An 11,612-nucleotide genomic window follows, 5' to 3' on the forward strand; every position below is an offset into this window, starting at 1 on the left:
CACTTAATGGTCTACCCTATGGATGGATTTGAGCTGGAGAAGGTTTGAAGGATTAAGAATGGTTCTTTTTACCACCCTCCACACAGAGTTTTATTCAGTATGAATTAGTTGATGTCTTTTAAAGGCTGAAGAAGTATAAATTTTTAAAGACTGCTGAGGGAAATATTAAAAAAGAAACCGCCAACTCTCCGTGTTCCAGTTGCTCTCTCCCTGCCAACTCTCCATCAAGGGGTGGACAAACAGGCTTCCCACGGTCCTGCCACTGGCAACTCTCTGGCTAGCCCCTGCCCTACCACCACATGACTGTCCACTCTGTGGTCAGCCATAACAACATCCATTGACCCGGTAGGAACAAGACTCTTGAAGTTCATAATTAACCAATCAGATGTATGTATTAATAAATTCTCAATTTATAAGATGACAATACAGTAATTTCAGAACCAGTTGATGATGATAAAAGCTTTATCCCAATTATTCTAACCTTATATCATAACTATGTGTGGCTAGCTAAAGCCAAGCTGGTTCATGTTCGCCTCTATGTTGGCCTTTCTCCTTCTCCCCTGAGATGCCCTGTCTCTGCAACTCTTAGCTCTGGCTTCCTTTTCCCTGACCAATCACAGCCGTCCTGCTGCCCTGATGTAAATGGACAAGCAAAAGCCTGTGACATAAGACCTTTGTAGGATTTCTCCCCAGCATGAACTGTCATGTGTCGAGTCAGGCTATAAACATTAGCAAAGGCTTTGCCATATTCCACACACTTGTATGGATTGTCTTCAGAGTGAATAGCTTGATGTTGTAAAAGGCATGAGGATGAGGAAAAGCACCTAGGACCCTTTTCACACTTTTGCAGATTTCTCTCTGGTATGAACTGTCTTGTGTTTCCGAAGGGATGAGCGATAACGATAGGCTTTGTCACAATTTTCACATGTGTATGGTTTCTCTCCAGTATGAATTGTTTGGTGCTCCTGAAGACTTGCAGAACATGAAAACCTTTTGTCACATTCTTCACACTTATAGGGATTGCCTTGAGAATGGAATTTTTGATGCCGTCTAAGAGATGAAGATGAGCAGAAACATCTGCTGCAGTCATCACACTTGTAGGGTTTGTCTTCAGAGTGAATTGTTTGATGTCGTTTGAGGCAGGAAGATGAGGAAAGACATTTGCCACACTCTCCACACTTGTAGGGGTTGTATTTAGAGTGAACTGTTTGATGTAGTTTAAGGCAGGAAGGTGAGGAATAGCATTTGCCACACTCTTCACACTTGTAAGGTCTCTCTCCAGTATGAACTGTCTTGTGTATCCTTAGGGCTGATTGACAACGAAAGGTTTTATAACATTCTCCACACTTGTAGGGGTTGTCCTCAGAGTGAAGTATTTGATGTTTTTTAAGGCAGGAAGATGAGGAAAAACATTTGCCACATTCTTCACACTTGTAAGGTTTCTCTCCAGTATGAACTGTCTTGTGAATCCTAAGGGCTGAGTGATAACGAAAGGCTTTATGACATTCTCCACACTTGTAGGGTTTCTCTTTAGTACGGATTTGCCCATGTTCCTGAAGGTGTAGAGGAGGGGAAAATCCTTTGACACATTCTTCATACTTGTAGGCACTTTTTCTACAATAAAGTCTTTGATGTTGCTTAAGGAATGAGGGAAAGCTAAAGGATTTCCCACATTCTTCACACTTGTAGGGTTTCTCTCCAGAATGAATTCTCTGATGCTGCTTCAGCATTGAAAGATAGTAAAATGATCTGCCACATTCTTCACACTTGTAGATTTTTTCATCAGTATGATTTTTCTTGTGTATAAAAAGTGAGGAGCGAGTACTGAAGGCCTTATGACACTGTTCACACTTGTAGGGTTTGTCTCCAGTGTGAAGTCTCTGGTGTATAGAAAGTGTTTTATGAGAACTAAGGGCCTTACCACATTTTCCACACTTGTAGGGTTTCTCCCCTATATGAATTCTTCTTTGTGTAATAAGGAGTGATTTACAATTAGTGCGCTTGCTGTAATTGTTAGGATCATTGGGTATTATTCCTGTTGAGCCAAAGATGAGATACGAACAAAAGTTAAGGCTTATATTTAAAAATGTAGACATTAACTCATATATATTAAACCATGAAAATAAAAATCTGCAGTATATGGGGCTGGTGAGATGGCTCAGTGGGTAAGAGCACTCGACTGCTCTTCTGAAGGTCCGGAGTTCAAATCCCAGCAACCACATGGTGGCTCATAACCATCCGTAACAAGATCTGACACCCTCTTCTGGAGTGTCTGAAGACAGATACAGTGTACTTACATATAATAAATAAATAAATCTAATAAATAAATAAATCTATAAAAAAAATCTGCAGTATATTTCAATGCCTGTGGCACTGAGCAAAATTCACAAATAGAGTACGTGGACAGAATGTGTATTTTTACTGGAGCAAGAGTATAATCAAACAGAACATAGAAATAATGGCATTTTATTCAAAGGTAAATGCCTAAATAAGTTGTAAGGTCATTTTACTACCAGAAATAAGCCTCTCAAGCAATAGAGATATTATTAGACCACACATCTGTGAAATTATAAAGTAGCCAAGCCTAAAAAAAGAAAAAGTTAATTGTGATTGTGTGAGATTGGATGAACACACTTTTATCCTAAGTAAAAAGATTTATTTTGGAAAGTACAAAAGATATGTTGCATAAAAAGTACACTGTCCACATCAAGACTAAATCATATAGCCTAAGGATTTGGGAAAGTATTTTATGTTTTATACTGATGAATGGAAAATATATACTTGAGACATATCAAGGCAGAATAATAAATATCAAGTTCACCTATGAGTAACAGAAATTTTGCTGGAGTAACATATATGTCAATGAATAGATATCTCAATTATCTATTACTTATATTGTTGGGGTGGCCTTGGATTTTTTTGAGACAGGGTTTCTTAGTAGACCTCGCTGTCCTGGAAATTAGTAGGTATATGAGGCTGACCTTGAACTCTGAGATCTACCTGTTACCACCTTTCAAGTGCTGGGATTAATGGCCGCTGGGGCCACCCGTCCCGGCAAGAAAATTACCTATTTCTAAAACTAATTAATTTATAAGATTAAATAACCATGAGCACTGAGTGTAGAGAAACAATGAACAGGGCATGAAAATGGAAGAGCCCTGGTCATCCATGAAGGGAAATTTCACAGAAGCAAAGATTATACGTATTTTTATCTTATACTCTCCTTAAGTGTTCTATCAATGTATTTTAAAAATACACTTTAGTATATAGGGTGAGCATACCATGTGATGATAGGCAACCCCCACTTAGAAACAAAGATACACAAGACCAAAGGACAAAGGAAAAAAATCTGGGATCCACAAAATTCTGAAAATTATTGAGGAGGTATTAAACACACAGTCCGAGCGGCATAGTTTAATCTTCGAATTATGTATCCACAGCAGGCATGCATGTTAAATCCATACTATTGAGTATGTGATAGGAAAACATTTTAGAAACTTTTCATCCTTCATGAAGAGCTCTTGAGATAAGTTTCACTAGCATGAACTTAAGTGATGTGAGACATACTGAAGTGTGCTGTTAGTTTCTCACAATGATTTCATACCTGGGTCGGCAGTAAAGTACACAAACTTTCAGTTGTGTGTAATCAGTGCAAAGACTGTTACTGCCCAGTGTGACTCCATTTGGCCTGATTTTTATCCAACAGCTCACCCAAGCTAAACAATACTGCTGAGAAAATGTTGTCGTGAGTTCTCCAAACCTGGAGCTTTGGAAGATCTGCTATTTGAATTGTCTGAAGAGATAGAATGAAAACTTTTGAAATTTCAGGAAACTGGCCTGCCTCTGGTATCATGCAACTGTGTGTGGGTCAGCTTTTAAAACCAATTAAATGAGGGCCAGAGGGTACTGGAATGACTGATGTCATTTCCGACACCAAAATGCAACCTAGTCCTTCTGCTCCTCCAAGAAGGTATTTTCTGTCTGGTTTTTAGCTCATTGAAAACCTGGTTTCAGAGATAGGATGAGCCCCACCGAGTCCAGGCTCAAGTATAACTGACTCAAGTTTCTCCCACAGTGTCTGTCTAGGGTCAGACTGGCTCCCTGACTCTGTCACAGGTAGAAGGACAACATCAGGACAGTCTGGGAAAAGATAGCATGCATTTGAGAACAGCTAAGAGGTGAACTGTTTCCAGAAAAGGCTGCTATTATGATGTCATGGTAGAAAGCTGTGTAAAATAAGAACAACTAATGGAATGCACACCCTTAACATAGATTTAAAAAGATGCTAAAGTGTCTTAATCATAACTCCAAAATCATAACTAAATTCTGACAGATGCTATAATCATCAACTTAGTGATCATGGTAAGTCTACATGCTATCTAAATGATAAAGACCATCTTGGATTTTCTATGATGTTTCCCTGGAAACTGTCAAGGCACCATAGATTCCCAGTATGTGCACAGGTCATATTTTTATTCATTCATCAGATTACCCTCGCTGTGTAGTTTGCTTGGAACCTTCTTTGATTCAGCCGATGTTGCACAGTATCTACTAAGCTGAACAATTACCATCTTCATAAGTCTAGCTGTGCCTGCTAAATACAATCACAGCTGCGCTTGTTCAATGTTAGCATTCCTTCAAAAATGGACGTTATAGACAAGGTCGGTCAATTGATTCTTCAGTCAGTTACATACTGAACTGCTATACTCTCCTTCCCATCTTTGTTCACAAAACATGCCTCTCTTCCAAGTCTACTGACATCTCTAAACCTCTTGCTAGCACATAACTTTTCTCTGTGTAGGTCAGTGTAATTACTTTAAGAAGACTCAAAGAATTCATGTTTGAAACTATACCTCTAATAAAAAGATTAAAATTATTTAAGATAATACTCATTATATAAAAAAAAGAGGGGGACAAAAACACAAAATCATGAGTCTAGATCCCATTACGTCTGACTATGTAACACAGGCATCATGAGAAAAGAGATTTAAAGAAAATACACTTAGAGGTCAAAATTAATTTATGTTCCTGTTATAAAATTCTATTCATGTTAGAGAACACTTCTTACTTAAAGATGTCTATCTAGTCACTATGTCTTCGCTAACTTTCTTAAACTTTTTTTTTATCCACCTGCCTCTCACTTTCTTAAACTTTAAGTATGTGGAAAATGGTGTCATACCAAGAAATGATAATTACTTGTATACCTTTTTATTATTGAAAAGGCCAGACATACTCTTTTCTTTTCTGTATTATTTCCTGATGAAATAAAACAAGGAACAGAGACTATCTGGAGGACTGATCTAGACTGTGTATAGAGATCTCTCACCATAAAGAGACCAGGAAGGTAAAGTTCCCAGTTCCTCCAGGGTGTGTTTATGTTGAAGTTTACTTAGCGATAAGAGTTTTTCAGTTCTGAAACTGTATTTTTTTATTAATTTAATTTTTATTTCACATGTATTGGTGTTTTGCCTGTATGCACGTCTACATATATATCTGTGTGATGGTGTCAGATCCCCTGGAGCTGGAGTTACAAACAATTGTGAGCTGCCATGTGGGTGCCGGCAACTAAACTCTTCCTCTGAAAGAGAAGCCAGTGACCTTAACTGGTGAGCCATGTCTCCAGTGCCAACAATTGTAATTTTTTGAGGCTGAAATTTTTAATGGAGATAATTACTTTCATTTCTTAAAACTGTAATCTGATGAGAGTCACTAATTCACTGTGAAGTGTCACAGCAAATATAATCGAGCCATGATTGGTAATGATGAGCCACTTAATGAGTGATAGTCACTGAGCCTAAATTGTGTTTGGATTCATGCTGAATTCAAATGTAATTCATTCATAGAGACAATACTGGACTAAGTGACCAATGCCAATGTTCCATTATACAGTCCACTGTACATGTCAAAGTTTAACCTAAAACAGGGAGCTCAAACAAATGTAAAGTCACCTTATGTTTACTAGTATGGCACAATATTCCAAATCCAGTGTGGTTTATAAACTGGTTAACTAAACTGAACACGTGAGTGAAGAAGGCTAACACTCCGCTGAGCTTGCATGACAGGGCGCATCCAGGCTAGATGAACATGATTACTAGTAGCACGCTGTCCAATGGGACACAGGCCTATCAGAGGACATGCATGCTAGCCTGATCACAGGATAAGGAAGCATGGGGAACAGGACTTGCCAGCATCTGCTGCTCCTATCTCCCTCTGACCTGTAAGCCAGCCTAGGAACTCCTTGATCTGAGGGAAGATGAATCACTCCTCCTGCCTCACAAGCCTGGGGGATGGATCCTCTCATGCTGAGGAGGGTCTTAGACTCAGCACCACAGTCTAGATGTCTCAAATGGAAGCACTCACTTCAATTACCCAGCACTCAATGTCTCTTTCTATGAAAACTGAGGATACAGTGTACAGGGGAACCTTGTACCAACACCTGCCACCCAAATGGTATGGGAACTACATGCAAGTTCAAATGGCCATGCCCTATCCCTCACTTTGATTTCTCCTCCTCCTAACACAGTTAATCCCTGCGCTGAGAGGTCAATGTCTGAGTCTGTAAGCAGTCCTCAGCAGACTGTGAGACAACATACGACAGATGCTACCTAAGATCAGTGAGAAATGAACTGTCCAAAGTGACTCCTGTGAGTCTGACTTTATCCAACTGCTCCCCAGCCCAATTTGTCCTAATCAACAGAACTGAAACTGTTGAGCGCCTGCTTCTGCCTGCCTCTGTGTCATGGGAATGTGTCATTGATTTTATTAACCAAGAACTTCAGTACAGAGAGCTTTCTGGCACAAGTCTGCCTTAACACCAGCAAATAAATGACTCCGAGTCTAACCAATACTCAGTTGCATGTCCCTGAGTGTTACGTTACAATAGACTAAGCAAAAACAAAAACCTTGGAAGTCCCTGTAAATACCTGGACAGGGGACACTGTTTGAGAAATATNAATCCTAAGAGACTTAAACCACCATAAATGCCTGAGAGATGAGAAGGAGAGACCAAAAGAATGATTTTCATGGTACATACTTCAAGGCACATGGGAAAGCCTGGCTGTTTGTTGGATCTTTGGACTTGAACTCTTTCCCCTGATCCCCACATGCCTACACACCTGGATGCACAGTGGCTGCTGCTTGTCTCTTCACATCCCAAGGCCCTTGTCTTTGCTCCAGAAATGTCACCAGAAATGGCTTAGAGACAGCAAGACCTGTTTGGAGGAAAAGAGGTTAAGATTGTTTAAGTGTTCTTCTACTGTCCCTTTCAGTACAGTGTTTATAAGAAAAGAGATGATATAATAAATAACTGCAGACAATTAATTCCTTAAAGGGTTTCTGACACGGACAGTAAAGTACATGTACAATATCCAGATTCCAAGTTTCTTTAGAGAGAAAAAATTAAAACTGAATTGAGAAACAATTTCATTAACAAGTGTAGTCCACGCCTGATGTGGGTGCATTTCTAACAGTCCCACAAGAGCAAAGGACGCATGCTTCCAACACAGACATTCCAAACACTGCAAGGAAAAACAATGAAATGTTTCTTAGCCGTACAGCAACCTCCCTAATTTTTCTTCAAATGATGGATATGAAACTCGTTGTTGAAATAATTCCATGAGATACTGTACAAAGCAGGGAAGCTACATGTTAGATAGTGAGATAGGAATGCTCTATAGATACAATGCTCACCCAGGAACACGAGGTGGCTGTAATTCTCCAACATCACATCCCTGTACAGATCCCACTGAGCAGGCTCCAGACAGTCCCACTCTTCTGGAGAGAAATCAATGGCCACATCCCAGAAGGACAACATTTCCTGAAATTAAGATCAATGAATAATATCACACCTGTAATTAATTAGAACGACTAATAAACTCAGCGCAAACCTCTGGTTTTGACATGGACCTCTGGTCCTCATACTCAAACGGTTCCTGCTCCAGAAATATTTCCTTGGGTCGGATCACAAGATCATACATAGTCCTCTGTGCTTTGGTAAGTTTCAGTTTTCTGTAATAATGCTCTCTCTGATGCAGCCAGAAGCGTTTTGAACAGTAAGAGCTACACACTTATGTGTAGGTCTAAGGAAAAGTAATCAGAATGCAGTTAGTGCTTATGCTTTAGTAAAATGTCACTAGTATGTTCCCCTCTAAGACTGAATCCTAACAAGTCACCTGTGGTAGCTTCTAAGCATGATGTAACTTCAATGGATAAGGTTTTAAGTCCCATTGAACAGCTTCTGCAACTGTCAAGATATTGAGCGACACTGTGGCATCCTTAGGGATGTAATGACATACAGGACACTGCTGTGGCCCACTGGTCTAAGAGGTATGCAGAGCTATGTTTTGCTTCTCTCCCTTGGAACCTGGCAAAGCACCTTCAATCCCTATGGACAACTTGTCCCTCTTCAGATCTTCATGTCAGATCCAGCTGCAATCCCCTGAGACTTGTGTCTAAAGTGCAAGGTGTTTCCACCCTTGGGAGGAGGGAATAGCTATTGTCACAAGACTTTATAGGACAACTAAAATATATCCTCTTTAAAGAATGACTACACAGCAAATAGTCTTGTGTCTAATGAGCAGAGTTCAGCAGCGATGAAGAGGCCCAGACATCTCCAAAACACCGCAGAATGAAGCACTTTGTTGTTAAATAGGAGTTTCTCAAGGGAAAGAAATGCAAAGGTCTTCAAGCCTTCTGTACAGCTAGTAGAGAGAGATCCTGTCTCTACAAGTGAGTGAGAAAAAAATGGATTACACCCTTTGCAACCATAGGATCACCAAGTCCAAGGGAAAACCAGCAATGTAGAGAATGTCAAGAGCCCAGAGCAGAGCAAGGATGAAAACAACTCTCTGTGAGAGAAACAGAGCACTCTCACAATGGAGAACTAACTGCAAGGGTCACTCCCCGTGTTGGCCAGCACTGGCTTCCTCCATTCTGCATGGGCTGCTGTCTTGAGTACAATCCCCTGTGACACTCTAGGGGTGGAGGTCCGGGGACCTGTAAACAGGAGACCGTTTAGTAGGGATTTTAGCCAATACAATTAACAGCAAACATTGCAGGGGAACCAGAGACTTGCAAAATTCCCTTTCTATGGGGAAGAAATGCAAATAATGTCTGACCTGAGGCAGGAACACTTCCACCCATTAACAATTACTTCATATTCTTCCCGTAACTGGGAGATGGATGGTTATATTCCACTCAGATGGAAGCCCATCCTAGAGGAAGCCTAGAGCAACAGAAAGGACAGAGCAGATGTCTTAAGAACACTTGCATCTCCTGTCAGTGACAATCAGAGATAGATTTTCAGAGAATCTGGGAGATCTAAAGATTAGCAGGACATTGGTGGGAAGTCAACGTGAGAGGCAAAGAGGGGGCTGGATTCCTGATCAGGTTCCAAACAATACAGACTCCCCATTCCCTACCAGCCTGTTTATACTACACAGTGCTTAAAATACGTAAAACACAGATCACAAAGCAGTAACTCCTAGGTTGTGCCGAGAGTCAATGAGTCTCTGAGTGCGGGGTGAGGATTAAAGATAGGAAAGGCAGAGAAAAACATGCAGAGCCAAGAAATAGACTCGGGAGGACTGCTTGTCAATACCACAGCAGCCAGCAGCCTCGAGTTTATTTTTCGCTGCCTTTTTATACCTCACATTACCATGGGAAGCAAAACTTCAAGGTAACAGGAACAATGGCAGAAATATACACAATATTCATAAACTTCCTCAACAAGTTCAAGCCCCAATAATGTCATGTTGACCGGAATCATTGTGGGCCAAGAGGACATTCTCTCTTTTTTAAAAAAATTCTCAACTGTAAATTAGGGATGGAGGTCCTGTGAAAATTTTTAGAAAACACGGTCCTCAAGGTAAACATGGTGTGAGCTCCACTATATCCCACGCTGCCTTATAGACATTCCTGTCTCTGTGTCCACTGCATGTGTTTCTTCAACACTAGTTCAAGTTTTTCTGTGGATTCAGAGAAAACTATTGGCTGTGTCCCAGGATTCCCCAACAGGACACCTGTCGTACTTCGGATTTTTCCTCTCTTAATTCTTTACTGACAGAAAACAAATGAACACAGATCTCAAGGCCATTGCTAATAAGCTACAGAGTACACGGGGACCAGAAATCCCTTTTACTCTACAGACAGAGGAATCTGACAGCATCCAGGTGAGGCAGCCAGGGACATGCAATGCAGGTCTGTGAGCACTATCTCAGGAGCAGGTAGTCAGCTGATCACCATTAGTTTGCAAGCCTGACCCTTGCTCAATTACCTATTCCCCCACTACCAAGCTGCTCCAGTATACCAGAGAACCAAGGCAGACTCGGGCTGCTCGCGTGTCCTAAGGAAGCCTTCACTCAGGACGCAATCCCAAACGGCCAGTCCCCTCACTCCAAACCTGCAGCCTCAGCGGTCCCAGCCAGTTCAGCCCAGCAAGTCCCAGTAGCTGCTTCCGCCCTCCCACCCAGCCCAGAACCGCTCCCTCCAAGACAGAGCCCTGCTCCCGGCACAGAACCCCAGTCTACACTGCTTCCTGATCCAATCTCCTTGACACAGACCCCACACAGCCCCAGGCTACGCTGCTCCCTGGACCAACCTTCTTGTCACAGACAACAGGAATATATAGCGGCATACGATTTCCGCCCAACTTTGAGGAAGACGCACGTGTACAGACCTGAAGTCAGAAGGGGATTTCCTGGAAGACTCCCAGTGGTCACAGTGGTGCGGACTACATCTCCCAGAAGTCGGTGCGAAAGAAATCCCGGAACCCAGGTTAGGTGACTTCTACTGTTTGGAGAGTTTTGTCGATGATAACACAGTGGAAGGTGCAAGGAGGAAGCCTTAACTACAGAAAAGCTATGGGTAATGCGATTGGTTTCCGACCCCAGAACCACATCGGAGATGTATGGATATGAGTCGAGCCTTTGACAGAAACATTTGGCTTACAAGTCATTTCTAGTTGTAATTTTAATATTACTACTTCCTGAAAAAACAAAACAAAACAAAATAAAAAACATTGACTTCGTTGTTCGCTAAAATAACAAAGCAATATACTAAGCAACGTGGGAAGGAAAAGTAACTTTTTAAAATGATGTTTGAAAACAACCTTGGAGTGCCTGGCTATGCTCCTAGCTCCTCAGTGGCTTTGACAACTGGACTTGGGATACAAAGCTGGCTTGGTTTTCTGCCCCAACAAACTTGTATACTCTTGTTTGTGTTCCTACTTTTCGAATATATAGAAACAATTCCTCCAGGGCATTGCTAATATTACACATACATGAACACATGCTGTTTGAGCAAGCCGAGGAGGTTGACTCTGAAGCTAAAATTTGACATCCCCAGGCCACACCCAAGCACGTGTGTATCTAAGGTTCCTCTAAATCTCTTGTCCCGGTTAATGCCTGGGACTCTCAGACATTGAAAAGGAGATCAACAAGCAGCCCAAGGAGGCATTGATTAAGGCCAGCTAACAGGCCTCCTATGTCCAACAGAGACTACCACTGTTGACCTGTTGCAATAAAAGCAGATTACACATCCAGTTATTTCTCCAACTTGTTGTATGCAGTTGAGACATAAATGCACAAGGCTTTGAGTTTTACTGTACAAACAAG

At 41.3% G+C, this 11,612-nt stretch overlaps 1 protein-coding gene across 3 annotated transcripts; it reads right to left on the minus strand.

The window, feature by feature from the left end:
• Positions 1 to 321: 321 nt before the first annotated feature.
• Positions 322 to 10,641, minus strand: LOC110329138 (zinc finger protein 58-like). Of its 3 annotated transcripts, XM_029543874.1 has the most exons (6): positions 10,598 to 10,641; positions 9,117 to 9,223; positions 8,873 to 8,994; positions 7,690 to 7,816; positions 7,116 to 7,211; positions 322 to 2,035 (listed from the first exon to the last, which is right to left on the minus strand). In XM_029543874.1, exons 4-6 carry the CDS (start codon positions 7,811 to 7,813, stop codon positions 837 to 839), a joined length of 1,419 nt encoding a protein of 472 aa, XP_029399734.1. In that variant the 5' UTR covers positions 7,814 to 7,816; positions 8,873 to 8,994; positions 9,117 to 9,223; positions 10,598 to 10,641; the 3' UTR covers positions 322 to 836. The 3 variants fall into 3 exon arrangements, with proteins under 3 accessions (XP_029399734.1, XP_029399735.1, XP_029399733.1); XM_029543875.1 differs by lacking the exon at positions 8,873 to 8,994; XM_029543873.1 differs by lacking the exons at positions 8,873 to 8,994; positions 9,117 to 9,223 and having other exon boundaries at positions 10,598 to 10,637.
• Between the last annotated feature and the right edge of the window lie 971 nt (positions 10,642 to 11,612).

The sequence above is a fragment of the Mus pahari genome, chromosome 11, assembly GCF_900095145.1.
Source record: "Mus pahari chromosome 11, PAHARI_EIJ_v1.1, whole genome shotgun sequence".
NCBI lineage: Eukaryota > Metazoa > Chordata > Mammalia > Rodentia > Muridae > Mus > Mus pahari.

What these genes read in the sequence shown, in the direction of transcription:
- LOC110329138 (XM_029543873.1), bottom strand. Translation starts at nt 10,633, where the DNA reads ATGCCGCTATATATTCCTGTTGTCTGTGACAAGAAG. An exon ending in CAGCCACCTCGTGTTCCTGG is followed by an intron (nt 7,212 to 7,689) that starts GTGAGCATTGTA and finishes TCCTCCAAACAG; the next exon opens with GTCTTGCTGTCTCTAAGCCA. An exon ending in AGCAGCCACTGTGCATCCAG is followed by an intron (nt 2,036 to 7,115) that starts GTGTGTAGGCAT and finishes TTGGCTCAACAG; the next exon opens with GAATAATACCCAATGATCCT.